This window comes from Monodelphis domestica, chromosome 7 (genome assembly GCF_027887165.1).
Source record: "Monodelphis domestica isolate mMonDom1 chromosome 7, mMonDom1.pri, whole genome shotgun sequence".
Taxonomy (NCBI): domain Eukaryota; kingdom Metazoa; phylum Chordata; class Mammalia; order Didelphimorphia; family Didelphidae; genus Monodelphis; species Monodelphis domestica.
The window spans coordinates 188976713-188999964 of NC_077233.1; the positions used below are offsets into that span (position 1 = coordinate 188976713).

General features: G+C 35.5%; 1 protein-coding gene across 1 annotated transcript in view; it reads right to left on the minus strand.

Annotated features, from left to right (window-relative positions):
- PDXDC1 (pyridoxal dependent decarboxylase domain containing 1) overlaps positions 1 to 23252 on the minus strand; it is a 76341-nt gene that overhangs the window by 8260 nt on the left and 44829 nt on the right. Inside the window, exons 7-16 of the mRNA XM_001375036.5 lie at positions 23076 to 23144; positions 21262 to 21340; positions 18024 to 18108; positions 17441 to 17489; positions 17164 to 17265; positions 16471 to 16596; positions 4390 to 4440; positions 1869 to 1932; positions 1286 to 1380; positions 191 to 296 (exon numbers count right to left, since the gene is read on the minus strand). Of these exons, the coding sequence (XP_001375073.3) occupies positions 191 to 296; positions 1286 to 1380; positions 1869 to 1932; positions 4390 to 4440; positions 16471 to 16596; positions 17164 to 17265; positions 17441 to 17489; positions 18024 to 18108; positions 21262 to 21340; positions 23076 to 23144 (826 nt within the window). The remainder of the gene's footprint in view (positions 1 to 190; positions 297 to 1285; positions 1381 to 1868; positions 1933 to 4389; positions 4441 to 16470; positions 16597 to 17163; positions 17266 to 17440; positions 17490 to 18023; positions 18109 to 21261; positions 21341 to 23075; positions 23145 to 23252) is intronic.

Sequence of the window (23252 nt, forward strand, 5' to 3'; positions counted from 1 at the left end):
TTAGGCCCTGGGGGTGAGAGAAAGCAAAGCCTTGCTTAAGAAGGAAGAAGGGGAAAAAATAAACTCATTCCTGATGAAGGGAAAAGGAATGTTTATCCAACTGGCAGCCTACACATTAACCATGAACTCTCATTATTTCTTTAATAGGCCAAAAGCCCCTACACAACCAGAATTCAGTGGCAGCAATTACCTGCTGATGTCATGAGTGGGCTAAACCGTACACACGTGCCCTCATCTTCCAGTTCCACGACATCGACCCCACCAGCAGGAACCAGCTGTGCCAGCTGCTCACCAAGCTGATGGAAACAAGCAGGTGAAGGGGCTGCGGGAAGCCCTCCAGCCCTTTCCTCCCAGCTCATTCCAGAGGTAGAGCTCTCCAATCCCCGTTAGTGCATCAGAGAAGGTCTCTACAATCACGAGATGGGAGGACTACTTGTTTTGGAGCACATCTATCTTTCCCAGGGTGAAGGAAAACACTTGGTGGTTGGTGATCAAAATCAAAATGACCCCTCCCCCCTGCAACTTCATCTATGAAGTTTGATTCCTACAGCTATGCAGACACACATGTTGCATCTCAGAGACGACTATTATTATTATTGTTACCATCATCTCATCTGTTTATTGAGGGAGTGCTTATCTTTTTAAAAAATCAGACAGTATTATTACTAGTCTAACACTTTGTGTGTTTAAGAGCTTATTCAAGTAGACCTCAGCTGACATAAAGGAAAACTGAGGCAGAAGATGGAGAAGTGATCTGATTTGATACCATGTCTGAGTTAGTGGTTAAAAACAGCTTTTATATAGTATGTCAATATTGCTGTGGTAAGTAGTTTATGGCTACAAATGCAAATTCCTGACATGGGAAAGGGGAAGAAAGGGAAGAAGCATTTCTATGTATATTGCCCATCACGTTCTAGGAACTGTGCTAAGTGCTTTTATAAAATATTTCTTTGAATCCTCACAACATCCTCAGGAGGAAGGTACTATTATTATCCCCATTTTACAGATGAGGATACTGAGGATAAGTGGCTCACAGAGGGTCACACTGTCTAGGTTGTATTTAAACTCGGATCCTCCTGACTCTAGGTCCAGTGTTCTTCCTGGTGCACTACCACTAAATGCCCCAAACTGCCAAATGGACAGAGATAAACAAAACAAAGTCCCTCCAGTGGAATGCAAGTTGCTCAAGAGCAAGGACTTACATTTTTCTGGGTAGTCCTAGCACTTAGCACAATGTTTTGCACACTGTAAACACTTAATAAATGTTTCATTCATTCTCTCTTACCCACTGGTTAAAAGTATCACAGATGTCTCTTTCCTGGCTAGTTGTCTGGGGCTGCATGGTGGGCCCTATTCCTCCATGCACTGCTTTATCTGATCCTGAAATGTAGAAAGAATAGTCACTCCCAGGAATATTACAATTTTTCCAACAAACTGAAAGATGAAGCTGATGTCACAGTAACTTCAGATCCAACAACTGTAGTTAATTAAGGTTCCATACATATTTGTATATTTTAAACCCATACTTTCTATCTTAGTAACAACTCTCAGATAGATGGGCAAGGGCTAGCATTGCATTATAGAGGCATATTCTTTCAAGAAATTACAGAGAGAAGTCTTACAGTGTTATGTAATTTTATCAGTTAGATAATGAGCATTTCTTAGGTGTCTGCTGGTACCTAGCAGCACTCTGGGTAAATTATGGTAGCTAGATCAATGAAGAACTGCAGAACACTAGGGTTGTTGGGATGGAGTTATCATGAAGATGAGATTCTCACATAAATTATGGCTAAGGATTTAAGTGGGTTAGTTAATATACTTTGGTGATTCAAAGTTGCTCACACTAACTTACTCTCTAAGCTACTCACCCAAGCTTGAAAGGTCCTTGGAAAATTTGAAAACTACCACTGGAGAGGTGAGTTCATCTTCCACCTTCAAAACCAAATGTAACATTATCAAGCAAGATATAAAAACTATACATAAAGACTGAAATATTTTGCTTTACACAACCGACTGAAGAAGCAACCATTTCACTTAACAAAAGGTTCTAAGAGAAACAAGTTTCTAGGTTTGATCTACCTTATTATCTAATGAATGGAAAATAAAAATGGTGGTTTTGCTATATTCTTCAAAGTCACTATATTCTATACATTTTCCACATGCTTGATCTCTGAATTTTCACATATAGTCTGCTTAATTTCAATCTCAAATGTTAATTTTTCACTCAAGTGTAATGAAAACCAGGAAGAGATTTTAAAAAAGACAAAATAAAATACAGATATTCACCCACATAATTCAAGATAATTTTGAAACAAAGGAGCAAGCAGAGGGCCACAAAGGACATAAGAAACAAAAAGGTGGCAATGCTTAAAGGAGATTGTGGTTTTAGGATTTAGAACTTATGTAGATCCAGGCATGTATGATTTAGGCTCCTTTAAAAAACACGTTTATAAGAAAAAAGGCACATTCTAAAATTAAAAGAGTCATCTCTCTTCTACAAGTTCACCTTCCAGAAGGATTTGGCCCTTAATGATGGTACTGAGAAAAAAACAAACTGCTATGTGTATCCAAAGTCTAATATTTGCATTTTTTAAAACATGAACATGAAAATGTACCATTACTCTAGCATTTTGATGTGGACTGGCTAATTACACTATTAACAGATGGCAATTTTTTATTAAAGTTACCCTAAGACTGTATAGAAACAACTCATCTTGTAAATAACAAGCTATTTTAGGTCTGTGAGACTAGTTTGAAGGATGATTCATCCCAAGTAATTAATTCCCATACTATGGTACTGAAATATAGAAGCAACCACTGTAAAGCAGAGGAAGTTGTAAATATAAAACTACTACAATGCTGGAAGCATTTCAGAAAGGCTACATAGGGATAAAAGTGATGGAAGACATCTTAGAACTGGCCTTTGCAAACTTTAAAACAAGAGCTACAAAATGGCCTATGAAGTCCACCTATTTGCTGGGTCTGATATGGACAGTTTCTTGGAACTTTTTTGAAAGGCTTTCTAGGTTGGAAAGGGAAAAGTAAAGGTGGGAAGAAAGACAAAAAGAAAAAAGGCATGTAGGAGAAGTGGAGAGAGATTCAAGCTCCTGCCCACTCAGCTACTAATTCCTTGATCCCAATTCAGGGGGAGGGAGGGAGGGAGGGAGAGAGAGAGAGAGAGGGAGGGAGGGAGGGAGGGAGGAGGGAAGGAGGGAGAGAGGGAGAGGAGAGAGAGAGAGAGAGAGAGAGAGAGAGAGAGAGAGAGAGAGAGAGAGAGAGAGAGAGAGAGAGAGAGAGAGAGAGAGAGAGTGTGTGTGTCTAACACATCCTGGGGTTACTTACTATGGCTTGAATTTCAGTGTGAACTAAAAACTGGAATGAACTACCCTCATTTACTAAATTTTGAACTAAACTAAAAAAAAAAAATCCCAAATAAACTTAAGTCAAAGAGATCTTAAAAAATATAAAACAGGTCAAATTAGAAGCAAAGCCTCTTATAAAACTACCTTCAGAGAAGTTTTTGCTACTTTAGGAAAACTATCACAGGAATTAAATGCTCACTTTTATCCTTCTTACTCTATTTTAAAAGGAAATGATGAAAGAAGGAAAAAGTTTAAAGTTGAGATTTTGAAGTTTTGTGTTTTTTTTTAAACTGTTATTTTCTATCTTAGTAACAATTCTAGCAGGGGTTAGGCAATTGGGTGGCTTGCCCAGGATCACACAACAAGGAAGTGTCTACTGTTGGATTTGAACCCAAGTCTTCCACTGAGCCACCTAGCTGACCCAAGAAAATGAAGAGTTCTGCTAGAAAAAAATGCTTTTTCTCCTAGAGATTTTCTTTGACTATGTTTTCTTTCTCTTTTTTTAAACTCCTACCTTCTGGTCTTAGAATCAATACTATTAGTTCATAGGCAGGAGAGTGGTAGGGGCTAGGCAATGGGAATTAAGTGACTTGCCCAGGGTCACACAGCCAGGAAGTAAGGCCAGATTTGAACCCAGGACCTCTCAACTCCAGACCTGGCTTTCTATCTACTGAGCCACCTAGCTGCCCCCTTGAATATGTCTTCTAAACTATAGGTATAATATTTATAAGTTCCTCTTGTGGCTGAATTTTATTTTAAAAACTATTCAACTACAATATTAAATAGAATTAAGCCATAATAGGCTTTTTAGAAGAGCATTTAACTGTATAGTTAGAACTGCTAGGCTTCAATAAATCCACCTTATTATGTCATAAATTGCATACATGATCCTATCATAAGAAACAAGATTTGTAAGTATCAGAAGAGCCTCTTTAAAATGCATCAAAATAGGGATAAAAGTAATCAATATTACTGAAACTTAATGTACTATATTAATGCCATGCTTGACATAAAAATATTTTAATACCGAAGTTTTGATGAAGTCCAATTTCTTCAAGCTTTCCAGCAACCTTTGACTCTGCAAACAAGATGATTGTATGAATTCAGCAATATGAAATAACATGTAAGAAATCATTTTTATAAGAGTTTGTTACAAACTGATGAACTTATCTAGATCTCCAACTTGAGGCATTTGTTTGTGTTCCATTTATGCCATCAAAGTAAAACAAGACTTTGAATCTAATAAAGTTACCCAATACTTGGTAATTTGTAAATATGGTTGTCTATCAGTCCCAGAGGCTAAATTTTCTTCTTCCATCCATCCATGTATCTATTTATTTTAATTTTGGTTAAAACTGACACTTGCTATAAGAAATGATAAGCAAGATGGTTTCAGAAAAAGCTAGAAAGATTTGCATGAACTGATGCAGAGTGAAATAAGCACAAATGGGAGAACAATGTACAAAGTAACAGCAATATTGTAGAAGGGTCAATTGTAAAAACTTGGCTACTTTAAGCAAAGCAATGATCTGGGACAATTCTGAAGGACTTATGATGGGGAATGTTATCCACTTCCAGAGAAAGAACTGTTGGGAGTTCGATGGATACATATCAAAGCATATTATCTCTCACATCAGTGATTTACCATTTTATTTTGGGGTTTTGGTTTGTATAAGTGTGCTCTTACAATAATGCCCAAATGGAAGTGTGTTTTGCATGATAATAAAAAACTGACATTGATTCACTCAAGTTAAAAAGATAATTCTAAGGAGAGAGATAAGAGTCAGAAGTCATATTTAATACTACAAAAATCAATATACAAGGCATTGTAGTAGACTGGACAGGGAACAAAAAGATTAATGTGTGTGCACATGTGTGTATGTGTATTCTTTATCTAATAAGAAAGATGAGTAGTGTGTACATAATAAATACCATCTAAGATTTCTAATGAAAGCCTTTAAAGATATCTTTGATAGACTTCCAATGGCAAAGTACTCGCTCAATGCAGTTACCTTTTTAAAAGTATCAATGGCTAGTTTTTACCATCATTTCTCCAAGGTCAGTACAAGTGCCTTTGGATACAAATAATTATTCAGAATTTGAGAGTTGGCAAAGAATTTAACATATTCAAGTCAACCAACATCTGAAAAAAATCCTGTAACAAGCCCAACAAATAGCTAGTTTCTGCTTGAAGAACTCTAACAAGGGAGGTTCACCACCCCTCAAGGCAATCCATTTCAAGGGACTCTTAAATTAAAGAGAAGTGGTAAAGTCATAGAGCAAGAGAATTGGAAGGGCTCATGTAATTCAACTCCTATCATTTTACAGAAAAGAAAACTGACTTTGAGAGGGAAAACATGTCCAAAGTTACCGAGCAAGTCAGTAACCAGGGCTAGAAACTGGCTCTCCAAATTTTCAGGACAATGTTCTGTCCATCACACCAGTGTCTGCATGTCCATCCCATCTGATAATAATCAAAAACAGTGTGGTTGTCTTATGTGCAATAAGTGTTCAATACATGTTTGCTTGGCTTATTGAAAGAATTAAAACTCTGAGCTCAAATTGTTTTCTGAAGAAAGAGTGCATTTGTATGAAAGTCCACACACTCCCTCTCTTACAATAAAAAGTCTGAATGGTACCCCAATCTGTCCAGTCCTCCATATTTTCTATTTTGAATCTAGTATCTCTTATTTTGGACTATTTCTCCTTGTCATTTTATTATGTGTAATTTTTATGTGTAAACTTTGTAAATTTTATCTTAACTAGATTATAAACTCACTGCAAGAAGGTATTATGTCTAATTTGTCTCTGCAAGCTCCTATACAATAACCTGGCAGTGCTATGAATACACCAACCAGTAAGTTTTACAGTTATAACTCTGTGAAAAGAGACCATGCAAATATCTTTAGTTTGCAGATAAGTGGAAAGCTTTGCTAATAGAAGCACAAAGTAGAAGTGGTCTCTCTAGGTATATGAACCAGGATCCTTTCCTCCAGGATAAGGGTATCAGCAACTCCTGGCTTGAGTCTCTTGATTCTAAATGTAGTACTTTCTTTATTCCATCAGGCTGTTTTATTATTTTGAATTTTTTGTTGTTGTTGTTGTTCTGAATTTGACAATGGCCAAATGAGCACTAAATATACATAGTAAAGACAGAAAAATTGAATTATTCATGGAATTGTAGAATTCTATTATGTAGAACTTTATTTCCTATTTCTTACATTATCACAATTATCTCAAGTACTTTGCCCACTTCTTCTTTCAGAAAGCAATCCAAAATAGTAAAAACTAAGCACAACTGATAAATAGATCGGAAAAGTCTTGAAAATATATGCAATGTGTAACATCTATGGACCTCCCACCTCTATGAGGTAGTGGGTTGGAGGACATCCTGTCATCTCTCTCCAATTCAAGTATTGCTTGAGCTTTATTCTCACTTTTGATTTTTGGTGTGTGATTGTTTCCATATTGTTATATTCGCTGTGTATATTGGAGTGTTTTTATTGTTTACTTTGCATCAGAAAAGCCATACCAACTGAAAACTCTACCAACAGTGCATCTGTTTTTCCTATAGTCTAACAACTGTCATATTCCTTTTTATTTGGTTATCTTTGATAATCTGGTTGGTATGAGATAGAATCTAAGAGTTTTTTGTTTGGTTTTAAATAATATTTACCTTATTTTCTTAGAAGCAATACTAAGTATTGGTTCTACAGCAGAAGAGTGATAAGGCAAAGTATCTAAGGACAGATTTGAACCTATCTCCAGGATTGACTCTTCATCCACCGAGCCTCCTAGCTGCCCATTAAACACTGTTTTAAATATACATTTCTCCATCAGTGATTTGGTACATTTTCATATTGTTATTGACAGCTTAGATTTCTTCTTTTGAAAATTACTCATTTGAATTTTTAACTTACTGGGGCACACTGCCTTTTAAAGGATTTTATTTTCTCATATTCACTTTTAAATAGCCTTAAGAAGCTTGGAAAATACATATCCAGTTTAGGCTAAGCCTAAAGTTATTAACTAGGCTCTATTCATTCAACAAACATTTATTGAGTACTCCCTGAACACAAATGTAATGTGGTCAGCATTTAACAATACTCAATTAAATTAGCAATTAGGGCATTGGCTCTCATAAATATTTAAACCTCGGTCTTAGTTTTTGCTTTCAAGGATGTGCTTTAGTTGTGGGTGACCTTAGGGGTTTGGTGGTATGAATTTTAGATTTACTCCACCCTGCTTAGTCTTTAGAATTCTAGCATTCTATACATTCTAGGAATGTCTTATTAACCGTGAAGAGGATGGCCTATGACCGACATGTGATAGCAAGTGACAAATCAGAAACAACTGACTGACCCCCTGGGCTGTCCTAAGCCAAGCTTAAGTCAACATTGGTACATGTGAGTCACAGTAAGTGATGTAATGAACTGCCTATATAATTCACATCACTTCCTGAGAGTCGCTCACTCGGCGGCCTTGGGAGCTTTTGGCGGTGGAGTTTACTGGGAGGAGCTCTCCCAGCAAGGTTTAGGTGAGGTAGTTTCCCTGAAGGACCTTGGTGAGTGATAAGGCTGACTCCCCTTTTCCTTGACCTTCTGAAGGCACTATCCTCTGAGGAGGTCCCTCATCTTGGAGGAGGCCTCTGAACTTCCCTTGGCTTAGGCCAGGCTGGAGAAAATCTTATACCCTTTCCCTCTTCTCCTTCTTCTTAATTCTTCCTTCTATTGTAAATAAACCACCATAAAATCCTATACTGACTTGAGTATTTCATTGGGATTGAATTTAAATCCCTGGAGACCACTAATATAATCAGTTTCAACCCCAAATTTTACCCCTAACAGCTGCTAATGACATCATCATCATTTTATCATTTCCTCCTGTCTAATGGGAGGAAAGCTCTCTACTGAATGTCTGCACATTCCCCAAATGCACAAAATTATGACATCATGCTAACCAATATCTGTAAATGGTCTCTATGAAAAGGTCTTCCAATTTAGAACTGTTTTACTTTTATATGCTATCAGAGGGCAAACTTTTTTTTAAAGTAGTGGGTTGAAAAAGTAAATAAACTGTTAAGTCTAACAATTATTTCTCTAACATATGAAGAAACTATCACATCACAAAACAAAGGACTACTGTCACAACAATATGAAAACACTAAGAGATGTAGTTTTTCTATACTAATCAGTTTTTTTCTGGGTTATACATGTATTATCATGCAAAACATTTCCTTATTATTCATTTTTGTAAGTGCCAAAACCCCAAATCATATACCCAAATAAAAAATGTTATATCATATGTGGTCATCTTCATTTCTATTCCAACAATCTTTCTCTAGAGATGGATAGCATTCTTTTTCATAAGTCCCTCAGAAATTCTAAAATTCAAATAAATAATTTAAAAATGGATTTGAGTGATTATACATATATAACCCAGTGGAATTGCTTGTCAACTCTGAGAGGGGAAAAGAATGAAGGGAGGGAGAGAACATGAATTATGTAACCATGGAAAATTTTAAAATAATCATAATAAAATAAACATAAGTCCCTCAGAATTGTCCTGAATCATTATATTATTTTTAGTAGCAATGTCTATCACATTTGATCATTCCACAAAATTTCAGTTACTGTGTATAATCATCTCCTGGTTATGCTTATTTCACTCTACATCAGTTGATGTGTGTTTCCAGTTCTTTCTGAAATCATCTGGTTCATCAGTCCTCATAGCACAATAGTATTCCATCACCAGCATATACCACATTTGTTCAGTCATTCCTCAATTGAAGGACATCTTTTTAATTTCCAATTCTTTGTCACCACAAAAAATGCAGCTATAAATATTTTTGTACCAACAGGTTTTTCCCATTTTTTTCCCTATCTCTTTGGGATACAGACCTAATAGTGGTACAACTGAACAAAAGATATACATTCTTGTACAGCCCCTTTGGCATAATTCCAAATTGCCTTCCAGAATGGTTGGATTACTTCACAATTCCACCAGTGGTCCAATTTTGTCACATTCCCTTCAACATTTATTATTTTCCTTTACTGTCAAATAGGCCAATCTGATAGGTATGAAGTGGTACCTCAGAGTTGTTTTAATTTGCATTTCTCTAATCCAGAGGGATTTAGAATATATGTTCTAATCGATATCATATCTATCTAATTGATAGCTTTGATTTCTTCATCTGAAAACTGCCTATTCATATCCTTTGACCATTTATCAATTGGGGAATGACTTGGATTCTTATAAATTTGACTTAGTTCTTTATATATTTGAAAAATGAGACCTTTATCAGAGAAATGTTACAAACCCCCCTCTCCACCCCTCAGTTTGTTGCTTCCCTTATAAGCTTGGTTACATTGGTTTTGTTTATACAAAACTTTTAAATTTATTATACTCAAAATTATTCATTTTACATTTTGTAATGTTCTCTATCTCTTATTTGGCCATAAATTCTTCATCTTCTCCATAGACCTGACAGGTATACTATTCTACTTTCCCCTAATTTACTTATAATATTACTCTTTATGTTTAAATCATATACCCATTTTGACCATATTTTGGTATAGGGATATGAGATATTGATCTAAACCTAATTTTTGTCATACGGTTTTCCAATTTTCCCAGCAGTTTTTGTCAAATAGTGAGTTCATCCCCAAAGCTGAGATCTTTGAGTTTAGCAAACATTAGACTGCTAAAATCATTTAGCCCTAGTCCTAGTCCATTCCATCAATCTACCCTTTCTATTTCTTAGCCAGTACCAGATTGTTTTGATGATTATTGCTGTATAGTACAGTTTAAGATCTGGTACTGCTAGGCCACCATCCTTCACATTTTTTCCCCTTGATATCTCGACTTTTTCTTCTTTCAGATGAATTTTGTTATAGTTTTTTCTAGTTCTAGAAAAGTTATTTTTAGTTGTTTGATAGATATGGACTGAAGAAGTAAATTAATTTAGGCAGGATTGTAATTTTTATTATATTAGCTTGGTCTACCCATGAGCAATTAATGTTTTTTTCCAATTGTTCAGATCTAGTTTTATTTGTGTGAAAAGTGTTTTCTAATTGTGTTCATAGAATTCCTGAGTTTATCTTGGCATATATTTTCCCAAATATTTTATATTGTCCAGAATGATTTTAAATGTAGTTTCCCTTTCTAACTTGTGCTACTGAGTTTTGTTGGGAATATATAAAAATGCTGATTATTTATGTGGATTTAATTTGTATCCTGAAACTTTGCTAAAGTTAATATTTCAACTAGTTTTTAGTTGTTTTTTTTTTCTAGGATTCTCTAAGTATATTATCATATCTTCTGCAAAGAGTGATAGTTTAGTTTCCTTACTGCCTACTTTAATTCCTTCAATTTCTTTTTCTTCTCTAATTGCTAAAGCTAGTATTTCTAGTATAATATTAAGTAATAGTGGTAAAAATAGGTATCCTTGGTTTGAAGATAGTATTAACTCTCCCCTTGTCTATTTTTAGCTAATCAAATCAAGAACTTAAAGTGCCCCTACTTATTATTAAATATGAGAGTTCACAAGTCACTTACTAGAGTAAGAGCATACCTCCAAAGGCCACTGCCCACCCCCTACCCCCACCTGCTACAGTACTAGGCAAATCAAAAGACAGCAATTGATTTCTGTGAAGAGGAAGAGAGCAGGAAGTGACATGGAAAAAAGAGTATAAAAAGAGACCAACATGGTCTGGGAGACCATTCCTTTCCTGGCATTTGGAGAGATTGGCTGAGGTTCCTGTCTTGGCTTTGGAGGAGGCTGCATTGGTGGAACTTGGCTGAAAACACCATGGAGACTTCTGGCTGAGGATTACTGGGAAATCCATATGGAGATAGGGACCAGGGGAAGCTCCTACTAGGGCTGAGCTGGACTTCACCAGACCAGGCCCGGTAGGACTGTTAGGAATCGGTCTCTTAACATTTTACACTTTCACTTTTTCCATCTCTTTGTAAATAAAAGCTGCTAAAACTCATTTTGACTTAAGCTATAATATTTTAAAATCGGGGACCACAATATTATTTTATAATTTTCATATTTAGTCACAAAACCCTAAATTTAAATCTTATATTGGTTTATTCTTGATCTTATTAGGAAGGCTTCTAACTTATCCCCAGTGCAGATGATACTTGCTGATGGTTTAAAATAAATACTACTTATTACTTTAAGGAAAGGCCCTTTTATTCCTATGTTTTCTAATGTTTTCAATAAGAATGGGCATTGTATTTTGTCAAATTCTTTTTCTATGTCTAATGAGATAACCATGTGATTTTTATTAGCTTGATTATTGATAAGGTCAATTATGCTGATGATTTTCCTAATATTAAACCAGTCTTGCATTCCTGGTGTAAAAATCCCACTTGGTCATAGTGAATAATCCTTGTGACATACTGCTGTAGTCTCTTGGATAGTATAAGATTTTTGCATCAATTTTCAGTAAGAAAATTGGTCTGTAATTTTCTTTCTCTATTTTTTTTTCTTCTTTCTGGCTTAGGTATCAGTACCATATTTGTGTTACAAAAAGAATTTGGTAGGACTCCTTTGCTTATTTTGCCAAATAGTTAATAGAGTATTGGGATTAATTGTTCCTTAAATGTTTGATAGAATTCACTTGTGAATCCATCTGACCCTGGGGATTTTTTCTTGGAGAGTTCATTGATGGCTTTTTCAATTTCTTTTTCTGAGATGGGATTATTTAAGTGTTCTATTTCCTCTTTAGTTAATCTAGATAATTTATATTTTTAAAAATATGCATCCATTTCACCTAGACCAGTGATGCCCAATTCATGACCTTTTGATCCTCCTTTTTTCCATTTGGTCCATTCTACTTTTCAAGATACTTATTTCTTCACTGGATTTTTTTTTGGGGGGGGGCCTCTTTTTTCCAGTAGGTCACAATTCTGTTTTAAAGAAACTCCCTCATTAGATTTTCATACCTCTTTTTCTAGTTGACCGATTTTGCTTTTTAAGTTGTTATTTTCTTTTTGCATTACTTTCTTTTCCCCAATTTTCTTCGATCTGTCTCATTTGATTTTTTAATTCCCTTTTGAGTTCTTCCAGAGCTTGAGATGAAGTTCTAGGTTTTTTTTTTTTTTTTAAGTTTTGTTTGTGGTTGCTTGGCTCTCACAATTCCCTGTTGATTCTGTGCTTGTTTCTTGTCCCCATAAAATTTTTTCAGCATTAAGTGTTTCTTTTGCTCTTTGCTCATTTTCCCAGCCTTTTTTTTTTTTGCCTGTGGACTGGGAATTCTGAAAGGTTACTTGCTGCTTCTGTCTCCTCTGCAGGTGGCTTGGAGGGTTTGGCAGTGTGAGCTATTTCCCCCTGGTGTTTGGTCTTCACCATAGTGCAGGCTTGAAAGGGCCCAGTTCTATGGACTTCTGGATCTCACTGCAAGGTGGTGCCAGGGCCTTATACTGAGGTTACCCTATGCCCAATCATGGAGCCTGGCACAGTAGGTGGTGGTAGTTGGTCAGCACTCCTCTGTGTGCAATTTTGCTTCCAGTTCTCTCTTGTCTCATGAAAGTCAACTCTCTCTGACTACCTTTCAAGCTGAGTTCAATATCTTGGAGAGCCCCCTCACTCAGTCTTGCTGTTGGTTTTTGACTCTTGTCATCTTGAGGTGTTTTTTTAAAGACTGGTTTGAAAGGATTGTCAGAGTGGTTTTGGCTTTTGCTGCTAAGCCACCATCTTGACTCTGCCCCACAATACTAATCAGGTTTGTCAAAGACAACTTCCTTAATAATCGAAACTATCAAATAATACTCCACATAAAAGCTACTCCCCTAGAGGGAAGAAGGAAAAATGCTTATGTTAGGGCTGAGAACTCAAGGTTTTTCTTAGGAGATTTTCATCTAAGGAAAAAGAATTATTTTCCTCAAAGTACCTCCTATGTTTAAAAACAATTATTATTGACTAAATAAAATTATTAATGATATAAATTACTTTTTAATTATAATTAATTAACCCAGTGTATAACTGAAAACATTTCTTAGAAGGACACACAATTCATTAAGTACAACCTAAGACTTGAACAGGAATTCTCTAACACCTCAAGCGGTCATGCAACCTCTGCTCAAACACTACCAGTAACATAGAATTTACTATTTCCCAAAACAAAGCATAGAAGCATTCCTGGTCTACCCTATTTGCTAGATAATTCTGCCTTGTCCCGAAGTGAATTCAGCCTCTTAACTGCCACCCACTATTCCTACTTTCCTCTGGATCGATCAAAACAAATCTATTGTCTCTTCTATGGGACAATGCATCAATTACCAGAAGACAAGATTATACAGTTCATCTTAGTCTAAATTTCACATTAAACACTTCAGGTCTTTATATGCCAATCCTCATAAGCCATGGTTTCAAACCTGTTTGGGTCCTACATCTTAGGAAGGACAGAAATAAAGGGTAATTAATATAATTAATAATGATTTATTTAATCATTAATAATAATTGATTTTAAATGTAGGAGGTACTTTGAAGAAAATACTTATCCTTTTTCCTTAGATGAAAACTCCTAAATGTAGGGCCAGGACTAAGATGTTGATTCCCTTTGTCCCCAAGAGATTCCATTGCTGGGTATATACTATCAAGGTCTTTAGAACAGAAAGATCTTGCCAATTCTAAAATATCATAATAGCAAAAAATTTAAAAAGAAAGTAGGGATTGTTGGGATTGGGCTAAATTGTGGAATGTTGAAGAATTTCTTGCTCCCAACTGTAACTTCCAGACATTCATATTGCTGCCATCACTTAGCAGCCTTTTCTGTTTAGAAGTTAATTCTACTAATATTGATTCTTTAACTCAGACTGTGGTCTATTTTGTCTAGTGAACCCAACACATCACTTTCCAGAAAGCTCAAAATCTGGCTAATTGTCTTCTGCCCTTATTCTAAGGGACTTTAAAATATATGTGGATATTCCCTCAAAAGCCTTCCTCTCTCAGTTCCCTCAATCTCTGGGTCCTTCATTCCACCTCAACCACACAAAAGCTTGGTCACACCCTAGATTTTCACCATCATCTATGAGGGAAGGTTGTGGGGGTGGGGGTGGTGGAGGGTGGGGAGGGGGGAAGGAAGTAAATAAAGCTAGCCCTAATCACTGAAAAACTGCTGCTGGAGGCCTGTTGCTTTTCAGTCATTTCAATTGTGTCAGACTTCTTGTGACCCCATTTGGGTTTTTCTTGGCAAGGATACTGGATGGTTTGCTATTTCCTTCTCTAAATCATTTTACAGATGAGGAACGGAGGCAAACAGGGCTAAGTGACTTCCCACAGCTGGTAAATGTCTGAGGCCACATTTCAACTTGAGTTTTCCTGTCTCCAGGCCTGGCACTTTATCCACAGGGCCACCTACCTGCCTATTACAGGCCTCATGCTGTGGAAAGTCCTGTCCCATAATGAAGGCAGTTAAGCAATAATTCAGAAAGCCAGTGAAGAAGTAGCTCTTCCACTTGGAGCTAAGAAAATTCTGTAGCACATAAATACATAGTCAGGTCCTCCTTGACTCTTTACATTTTTCCCCTTGAGATATCTTCCATTCCAAAAATGTCAATTCTCATTTCTTTAGAGATGGCTCTCATATCTGGACATTCAGCCCTCAATTCTCCCTTGGCCTCCAGTGCCACATTTCCAAATGGATTCTGGTCATCCCTTACCTGGATAACTAGCCAGCAACTCAAACATTTAAAACTGAGCTCATTTTCCTTCTTCCCCTATCTGCCCATCTTTCAAATTTTCCAATTCCTATTAATGGCACACCACTATTCTAGTCATCAAAGCACCTTGGAATTACGCGTGACTTTTTTTTTGTCCATTTTGTTTAACTAATTGCCAATCCCTGAATATTTTATCATCATAGTTTCACTCATAACTGTTCTTCCACTCTCCTCACACTACCACTACTCAAGTTTAGCCTCTCATTATTCTTCTTCTGATTATTGGATTTTGTTAACAGTCTTCTAATTTCTTCAACTCATCCTTCAAAAAGCTGACAAAATTACTTCCCATTATGCTTGCTCAACTATATGATTCTGCTCAAAAAACATTTAGTGGACCCCAATGCCCACAAAATAAAAAGTATCAACTCCTTAGCTTGGCATTTAAGAAACTCCATAATTTGGCTCCATTTTATCTTTCCAGTCTTTTTTTACACTGCTTCCCTTTATGCATGCTTTATTTTGGTCTAATTAAACTTATCAATTGTCCCTTGATATTGTCTTGCTTCCTCACACAGGCCATCCCATAGGAAATTTGCTTGATTGCTCTGGTAGGTTATAAGTTTTCCAAGGGCACGAACTGTGTTAGTTTTCCTTTCTGTCTTCCTAGTGACCAGCAAGATGCATTGTAGAAAGTAGGCACTAAATACACGTTTTTTTGTTTTTTTTTAAGCCCTTATCTTCTGTCTTTACTATCAATTCTAAAAGAAGAGTGGCAAGAGCTAGGCAACTAGGATTAAGTGACTTGCTCAGTCACACAGCTAGAAGGGTCTGAGGTCAAATTTGAACACAGGTCCTTCTTACTCTAGGCCTGCTGCTCTATCAACCATGCTACTTAGCTGTTCCTTACATGTTTGTTAAGTTAAATCTTTTTATCTTCTACTTAACAATAAGTCAGAGAGAATAGGACTCCCTTTGATATTCATATCTTTCAAGCTAAAAGTTGCATTTTTTGGCCCTTTTCCCCTGCTTTTAAATGAACACCAAGAGCATCTTTAATCTGTTCTCATCTATTAAAATGCTCTTATGCTTACAAAGGGATCTGCCTTCTTATTGGTTATACTGTAAATCTATACACAAATTGAGTTACTGAAAGGAAGGCATTTGACTGAAATACAATATTCTTAGTGTAAGTAGCATGGCAAAAAATCCCCAGATTTGGAAGTAAGAGAAGTAAGGCTTCAGGCCCAAGGCCCACACTTCCTCTGATCTTCATTTCCCACTTATAAAACAGAGATAATATTAACTGCCCTCCTTACTTCATAGGCTTGTAGGGAAGATTGCACTTTATAAAAGCTTAGGTGCATCATAAATGGGAACAGTTATTAAGTTCCAGAATTCGGAAACTTAATTAACCCTAAGGACATCTACTCACCAATTGAGAGGCATGTTTGATTCTTTCCACAATCCCATCAAGTCCCAAGTACTGTAAAGATAACCATAATGGTAAGGCACGAAGTTTCTCTACTGGTTGACTTGAAGTAAGTCCTGCAACCAGTGACTACAGGAAAAAAGACAAAAAAACTATTAGTGAGAATCACTATCAATATGGTACCTATAGTAAAATACAAAATTGTGTTGTCGGGTGATGAATAAAATTAGAAACATCTTTATGAAAAAAGTTTTTCAAATTATTTTTCTTGCCTAGAGAAATGAAAGAATACCTTTGCATATTTTATTTTGAACCTAAATGGAGCTTGCTTTACAAGTTCTTGTTTCTAAACAAACCAAAACAAGAATTCTCTTGATTTTAATTTTAAAAAAAAATCAATAACTAAGTATTGGTTGCAAAGCAGAAGAGTGGTAAGAGTTAAGCAATAGGGGTTAAGTGACTTGCCCAGGGTCACACAGCTAGGAAGTTCTAGACTTGAACCCAGGACCTCCCATCTCCAGGTTTGGCTTTCTATACACTGAGCCATCTAGCTGTCCCCTTGATTTTAATTTTTAAAAGTTCCTAGTACTTAAATAGTAATTTTAAAAATTTCAATTTTAAAATTAATTTAAAATTTACTTTAATTTAAAACTTAAAAAAATTAATTAAAAAAACTGGCCATATAAGCAAGCTTACCAAAGAAGGATCTTCATGCCTATAGAGTGTTACTGCAGGAACAGCTGGCAAGCCTAGCCATGGGCCCAGGGTTAGGGTCATACTGTCGCATTTGGTTGCAGCCTGCCAAGAAGAGGAGAATTCATTACTATTTTTCCAAGAGCCAAAGGTTAAAATGTAAATGTCCCCATTCAAAAAGGTTAAGAGAAAAGGCTATGGCAATTTTTAAAGGGATGAGAAATTCTGTTTAAGGGGGATGATTTTTGTTCTTTTGTCAATTTGTAAAAAAATAACATACCAGCACTGAAGAGGAGATGTAGCCTAATGCCAAAGTTGCTAAATTCACTCTGGAAAAGAAAAGAGGAATTTTAACAACTAATTATGTATGTATTTATTAAAGTACAAATGTACAGTTGTTTGCTTAAATAATGTTGTCAAAGTTTATTTCTTTTAACTGGATAAGAAACAGAAGAGATACTATATAAGCTTCAGACCAAGGGTTTTTCACCTGGGGCCTATGTACTTACTTTACTTTTGCTTTTAATATTTTGATACCTGTATTTCAATAAAACTAGTTTCCCTTACACTCCTATGTATTTTATTTTGTGCATATACAAACATTATTCTGATGAGTCCAAAGACTTCATCACACTGCCATGACAAACAAAAAAGGTTAATAACTCATCCTATAGACAAAACTTTGAAAATGAATTTTAGTCAAAACTTTTCTCAGGTGATGGATAAAATTAGAACTATATCTTTGCCTAGTGGAATGAAAGAATACTTTTGCATATTTTGTTTTGCATAATTACAAATTAAGAGATATATCTTTCCTTGGAACAAACTATTAAGTTGGGCTTGAAGAAGTTTATTATACTTACCCTTCCACATGGAGCCACATATTATGTTGCTCACAAAGTTCTTTCAAACGTCCCAGCTTGTCAGTGTGTCCTGCTCCTGGAGTACCTATAATGAAGGAAAAAAACAAGATTTTGATTCTTTATCTTTAATAAATAATCATCAAGAATAATAATCCCATCCTTATTTCTTCAAATTGCTTAAGTAATAATTAAGGATTGGCAGCTCAAATTTAACAGAAAACAATTAATAGTTCAAGTTATACAAAACATCTATTTTAAATATACTGCAAATGTCAAGTTTTTTCTAGAAAGAGGAATCTTTCACTAACTGAAGTCATGTAGACACATTATGTAAGAGCTACCATTAGTACTTATTGAGAAGAAACAGCAAATCAATTTATGCAATTTGTGAAAAGTATGAATTCTAAAATATTTGAAAGAAATATATGCTTTCCTGTGAATTGAGAGTTGGATTTGGAATCAATAATACCTTTGTTTGAATCCTATTTCTGACACTCCTAGTGTACATCTATGAACAAATCATTTAACTATTCTGAACCCCTTGTTTCCATATCAACAAAATAGGAATTCCTGGGTTTTTTTGTATCTTGAAGGGCTACGTTCTCTCAAATAAGAGAATGTATGTAAAGTGTGTTGTAAATGTTAAAATGCTATATAAATACTGACTGTTGTTACATATAATATCTAGAATGAGGTTAAGAGAGAGAATATTACCTAATAAAAGTTCTTAAGAGAGGTCTGCTTGAAGAAATAGATAAGAAACCATTTAAAATGAACAATGCAATGGTTTGTATAAACAATTTGTTCTCTTAGATACTTTTGACATTCCTGCTATAATTTTTCTTACACAGTTGTCAATCTCTTTCTTCACAAATAACACAAAAACCTCTAGTGTCTCTGACTCTCTTCTATTGTCTCTATTCTCTCCCATGATAATCAGAATCTTCCCCATTCCTCCCAGAGTTTCTACCATCACCTCTATCCAGGGCTGGGGTTAAGACTAATGAGTAATCCACAGAGGAGAATTCAGGCTCTGGAAGCAAATGAGATCATCAATGTAGAGACTACATAGAAAAGAATCAAAGTCAATGGAGAAGATTTTTGTATGTCTCTATCTAGATAACTTAAATCAAAACTTAGTTTATGATCTTTTTCCCAAAACCTATTATCTCCTCTCTAAACTTTTCTATTTCTGTTAACCAGACCATTTCCCCAGTCATTTAGATTCAAAATAGAATTATATTTGACTTTTCTCCTTCATATCCAAGTATTCTACAAGTCTTATCTACTGTTTCAACGATCACTTTTAGATTAATTTCTTCCTTTAAATGTAAGCCACTATCACCATATTTCAGGTCCCACTAGTATGAGAGAAAGAGCAGTGGTTTTTATTTAAAATTTTTTAAAAAACCTTTACTTTCCATCTTGGAGTCAATACAATGTATTGGTTCCAAGGCAGAAGAGTGGTAAGGGCTAGCAATGGGGGTTAAGTGACTTGCCCAGAGTCATACAGCTGGGAATTGTCTGAGGCCAGATTTGAACCTAGGACCTCCTGTCTCTAGGTCTGGCTCTCAATCTACTGAGCTGCCCAGCTACCCCCAAGAGCAATGGTTTTAGAATAAGAGGACCTTCCAACTCCTCTCTGGGCCTCAATTTTCTTATCTGTAAAATGGGGAGGTTGGACTAGATGATCTCTAAGGCCCATTCCAGTTCTAAAATTATGATCCTAACATTCTCACTACACTGTTGTAATTAACTTCTTCTATCCAGACCATTCTACTATATATTACTGTAGATTTAATTTTCCGGATGTATAGTTGATTATGTGACTTATTTAAATGTTTGGTGGTACCCCAATACCAATTAGACTCAACTCAAATATTTAATAAGTACTGTGATTAATAAGCCCTGTGATTAGCACCATGGATACAAAGTGAATCAGTACTTGTCCTCAAAGAGCTTATATTTTACTGAATAAAGTCCCAATCTCTTAGCATGGCACATTGAGGATCTCTAAAACTGGGCTCTAGTTTGTTACTGTGACTTTTTCTTATACTGCATTCCTATATGTACTACATGTTCAGTCAAACCAAACTATTTGTGGGTTCTCCAATATAACTCACCTTTGCACCTTTTCTCAAATTTCCTTTTAATACAGTTCTTGCTTGGGGGGAGAAGGGGAGTTCAGGAGGCAGAACCCCAACACTGGATCTAGCTCCTAGCAGGTACACTGGGGGTGGGGGTGGAAGCCTCAGTGCAGACCCATGTGCTCAGGCATTGAAACCAGGCAACTTCACAGAGCCCTTAGATGAGAGTAGGAACTCTGCAGAGCAGACCACTTACATTAAAGAACTCGATGAACTCCTTGTCTTCATCAAATCAACTCCTGCTTACTGAATACCCAGTATTTCAATATCAAACTTCAAATGCCGCTTCTCCACAAATTCTTTATTGATATCCCCATATGCAGTAATCTCTCCTTCCTCTGAGGTTTATAAGTATTTTGTACCTCTAGTGTACTTATAGTCCAAGTCTAAATCCTTGTGAGCATAGTCTATTTCTCATTTTTCTGTGAATCTCTCTAAATTTATAATTCTAATATAGGGAAATTTATGTTATCGCCCAAATGCTTTTAAGAAATATGACCAAAAGGGTTATAGTAATCTAATTTAAACACTGTTTCTCATTGAAATTCACATATATCAAACCTATCACATACACTTAGCATATCATGATTTTTTTAAATCAAATTAAAACCCTTACCGTCTGTCTGGAATCAATGCTGGGTATTGGTTCCAAGACAGAAGAGTGGTAAGGGCTAGGCAATAGGAATTAAATGACTTGCCCAGGGTCACACAGCTAGGGAGTGTCTGAGGCCAGGTTTGAACCCAGGACCTCTTGTCTCTGGGTCTGGTGCTCAATCCACTGAGCCACCCAGCTGCTCCCCATATCATGATTTTCAAGGCAACTAGTAGACAGAATATTAGAATATTAGATCTGGGGTTAGGAAACCATGGGTTCAAATCTAGTTTCAGACACTTAATTTGCTGCATGGTCCTGGGCAAGCCACTTAATCTCTATCTGCCTCAGTTTCCTTCTCTCTAAGATGAGGATAATGATGCATCTACATTTCAGTCATTTTAAGGATAAAATGAAATAATATTTTTCAAGTACTTTCTTAATCAATATTTATTTAACCATATATCCAGAATGGAAGCTTTGAGTTCAAAATACCTACCAGCATTTGCAACAAGCAACAGTGGCAGCTTTTTACTCTCCATATCATCTTTAATCAATCTGTCCAATAAAGCAACATCCTGTCACACACAAAAAAACACCCAAAGTAAAAATGAGGCAGAGAACAGAGAAGTTATAGAATTAGAAAAGTATAGGTTCTAAAAATGGCAAATGGTATTCTTTTTTTTTAAAATAGGATTGTATTTTTACTTTTTCAAGAAAGTTTAATTTTTTTCTGGGTTATACATATATTATCATACAAAACATATATCCATATTGTTAATTTTATAAGGGAATAATCTTATAAAACCAAAACTTTGAAACATATACCCAAATTAACAAGTGAAAAATCATATGCTTTCATCTGCATTTTGACTCCAACAGTTCTTTCTCTGGAGGTGGAGAGCATCTTTTGTCATAAGTCCCTCAAAAATGTCCTGGCTCATTGTATTTCTGAGAGTAGCTGACAGTAGCTAGGTCTATCACAATTGATCATTCCACAGTACTGTCTTTATTTTATACAATGTTTCCTGGTTTGTTTGTTTGTTTGGGTAGATAGCATTCTTAAAGTTGATAACATAACTAAATTCTTAATGCTATCTCCATAAGAATGCTCTTTTTTTTTTTCAAATCAGAGAATTAAATATAGAAATAAGTTGAGGAGTTTTCCTCCCTTGGAGGCATTGAATAAAAAAGAAATTTAAAATGCTACATAAATACAAAATAAAGCTAAAAGGATAATTTCCCAAGTCAAAGTAATTTTTTTGAGACTACTCATTGATGAATGTAAAATAACTAGTAAAATTGCCTTAAAGGGGCCTTACAAAGTCTATTCTAACAAGTTTTTAGATAATTTCTAGAGTTTTAGAATTCACCAAGACAAGAACTCAGAACACTTACCTTAAAAGTCATCCATTCCTAGCCCATTCAATATTGATAATTTTATTATTTAAAAATTATTTAAAATATTTAATTTATTTCAGTCCCATCTCCTCCCTTTCCCCCACGAAAAAAAAAAAACAAACCAAAAGAAAACTTTTGTAACAAATGAGACTAGTCAAGCAAAATAAACTTCTAAACTGACTAAGCTAAAAATATGTCTCATGCTATATCCTGCATCCATCACTTCTCTGTTAGAAAACAGGTAGCATGGATCATCATCAGGACTTTCAAATAGTACTTGGTCATTGTACTACGAGTTCTTAAATCTCTCAAAGTTAACAATACTTTTTTTTTTTAAATAGCACAGACTTTTTTTTTTTAACCCTTACCTTACATTGAGTTTTAGACTCAATGCTAAATATTGGTTCCAAGGCAGAAGAGTGGTAAGAGCTACACAAGTGGAGTTAAGTGACTTGCCCAAGGTCACAGAGCTATGAAGTGTCAGAGGTCAGATTTGAACACTCAGGACTTTCTTTCTTTAGGCCTGGTTCTCTATCCACTAAGCCACCCAGCTGTCCAGTACAAACTTTTTGAAGGAAATGCTTATACCAATTTGGTCTCCCATATTTCGATAAAATAGAAATTCTAATCTTAAGAGTTAAAGAGAAAAACCCAAGATTCTTTAGAAATCACACATTCATAAGCTAATTCACAGCATATTTATGAACATCACACTCAGAGAAGGAAACCATAGCAATTTAAATGCTGTTTTTCAGATATACATGAAGAGATTAATATACTAAAGAAATTATAGTCAATAGACCAAAAGAGTATGGAAACCTAGTGAAAAAAACTATTTGTGTACCAATAGTTTTAAAATAAGATTCACTACCATTTTACAAAATTAACTGGCTAAAGACTAATTAAACTTACCATCTGATGTTGGGATCCAAACATAGTATTACAAGGAACAGGACACAAGCAGGACAAAGGTAAGCCAAGCTGCAGGGATAAAACTTTTATTTAAGCAACTTTAAATCAGAAATGCCTTATTATTACTCTCTTCTTCAAGAGACCAAATAAAAGAGCACAGTAATTAGAGCTCTGAGA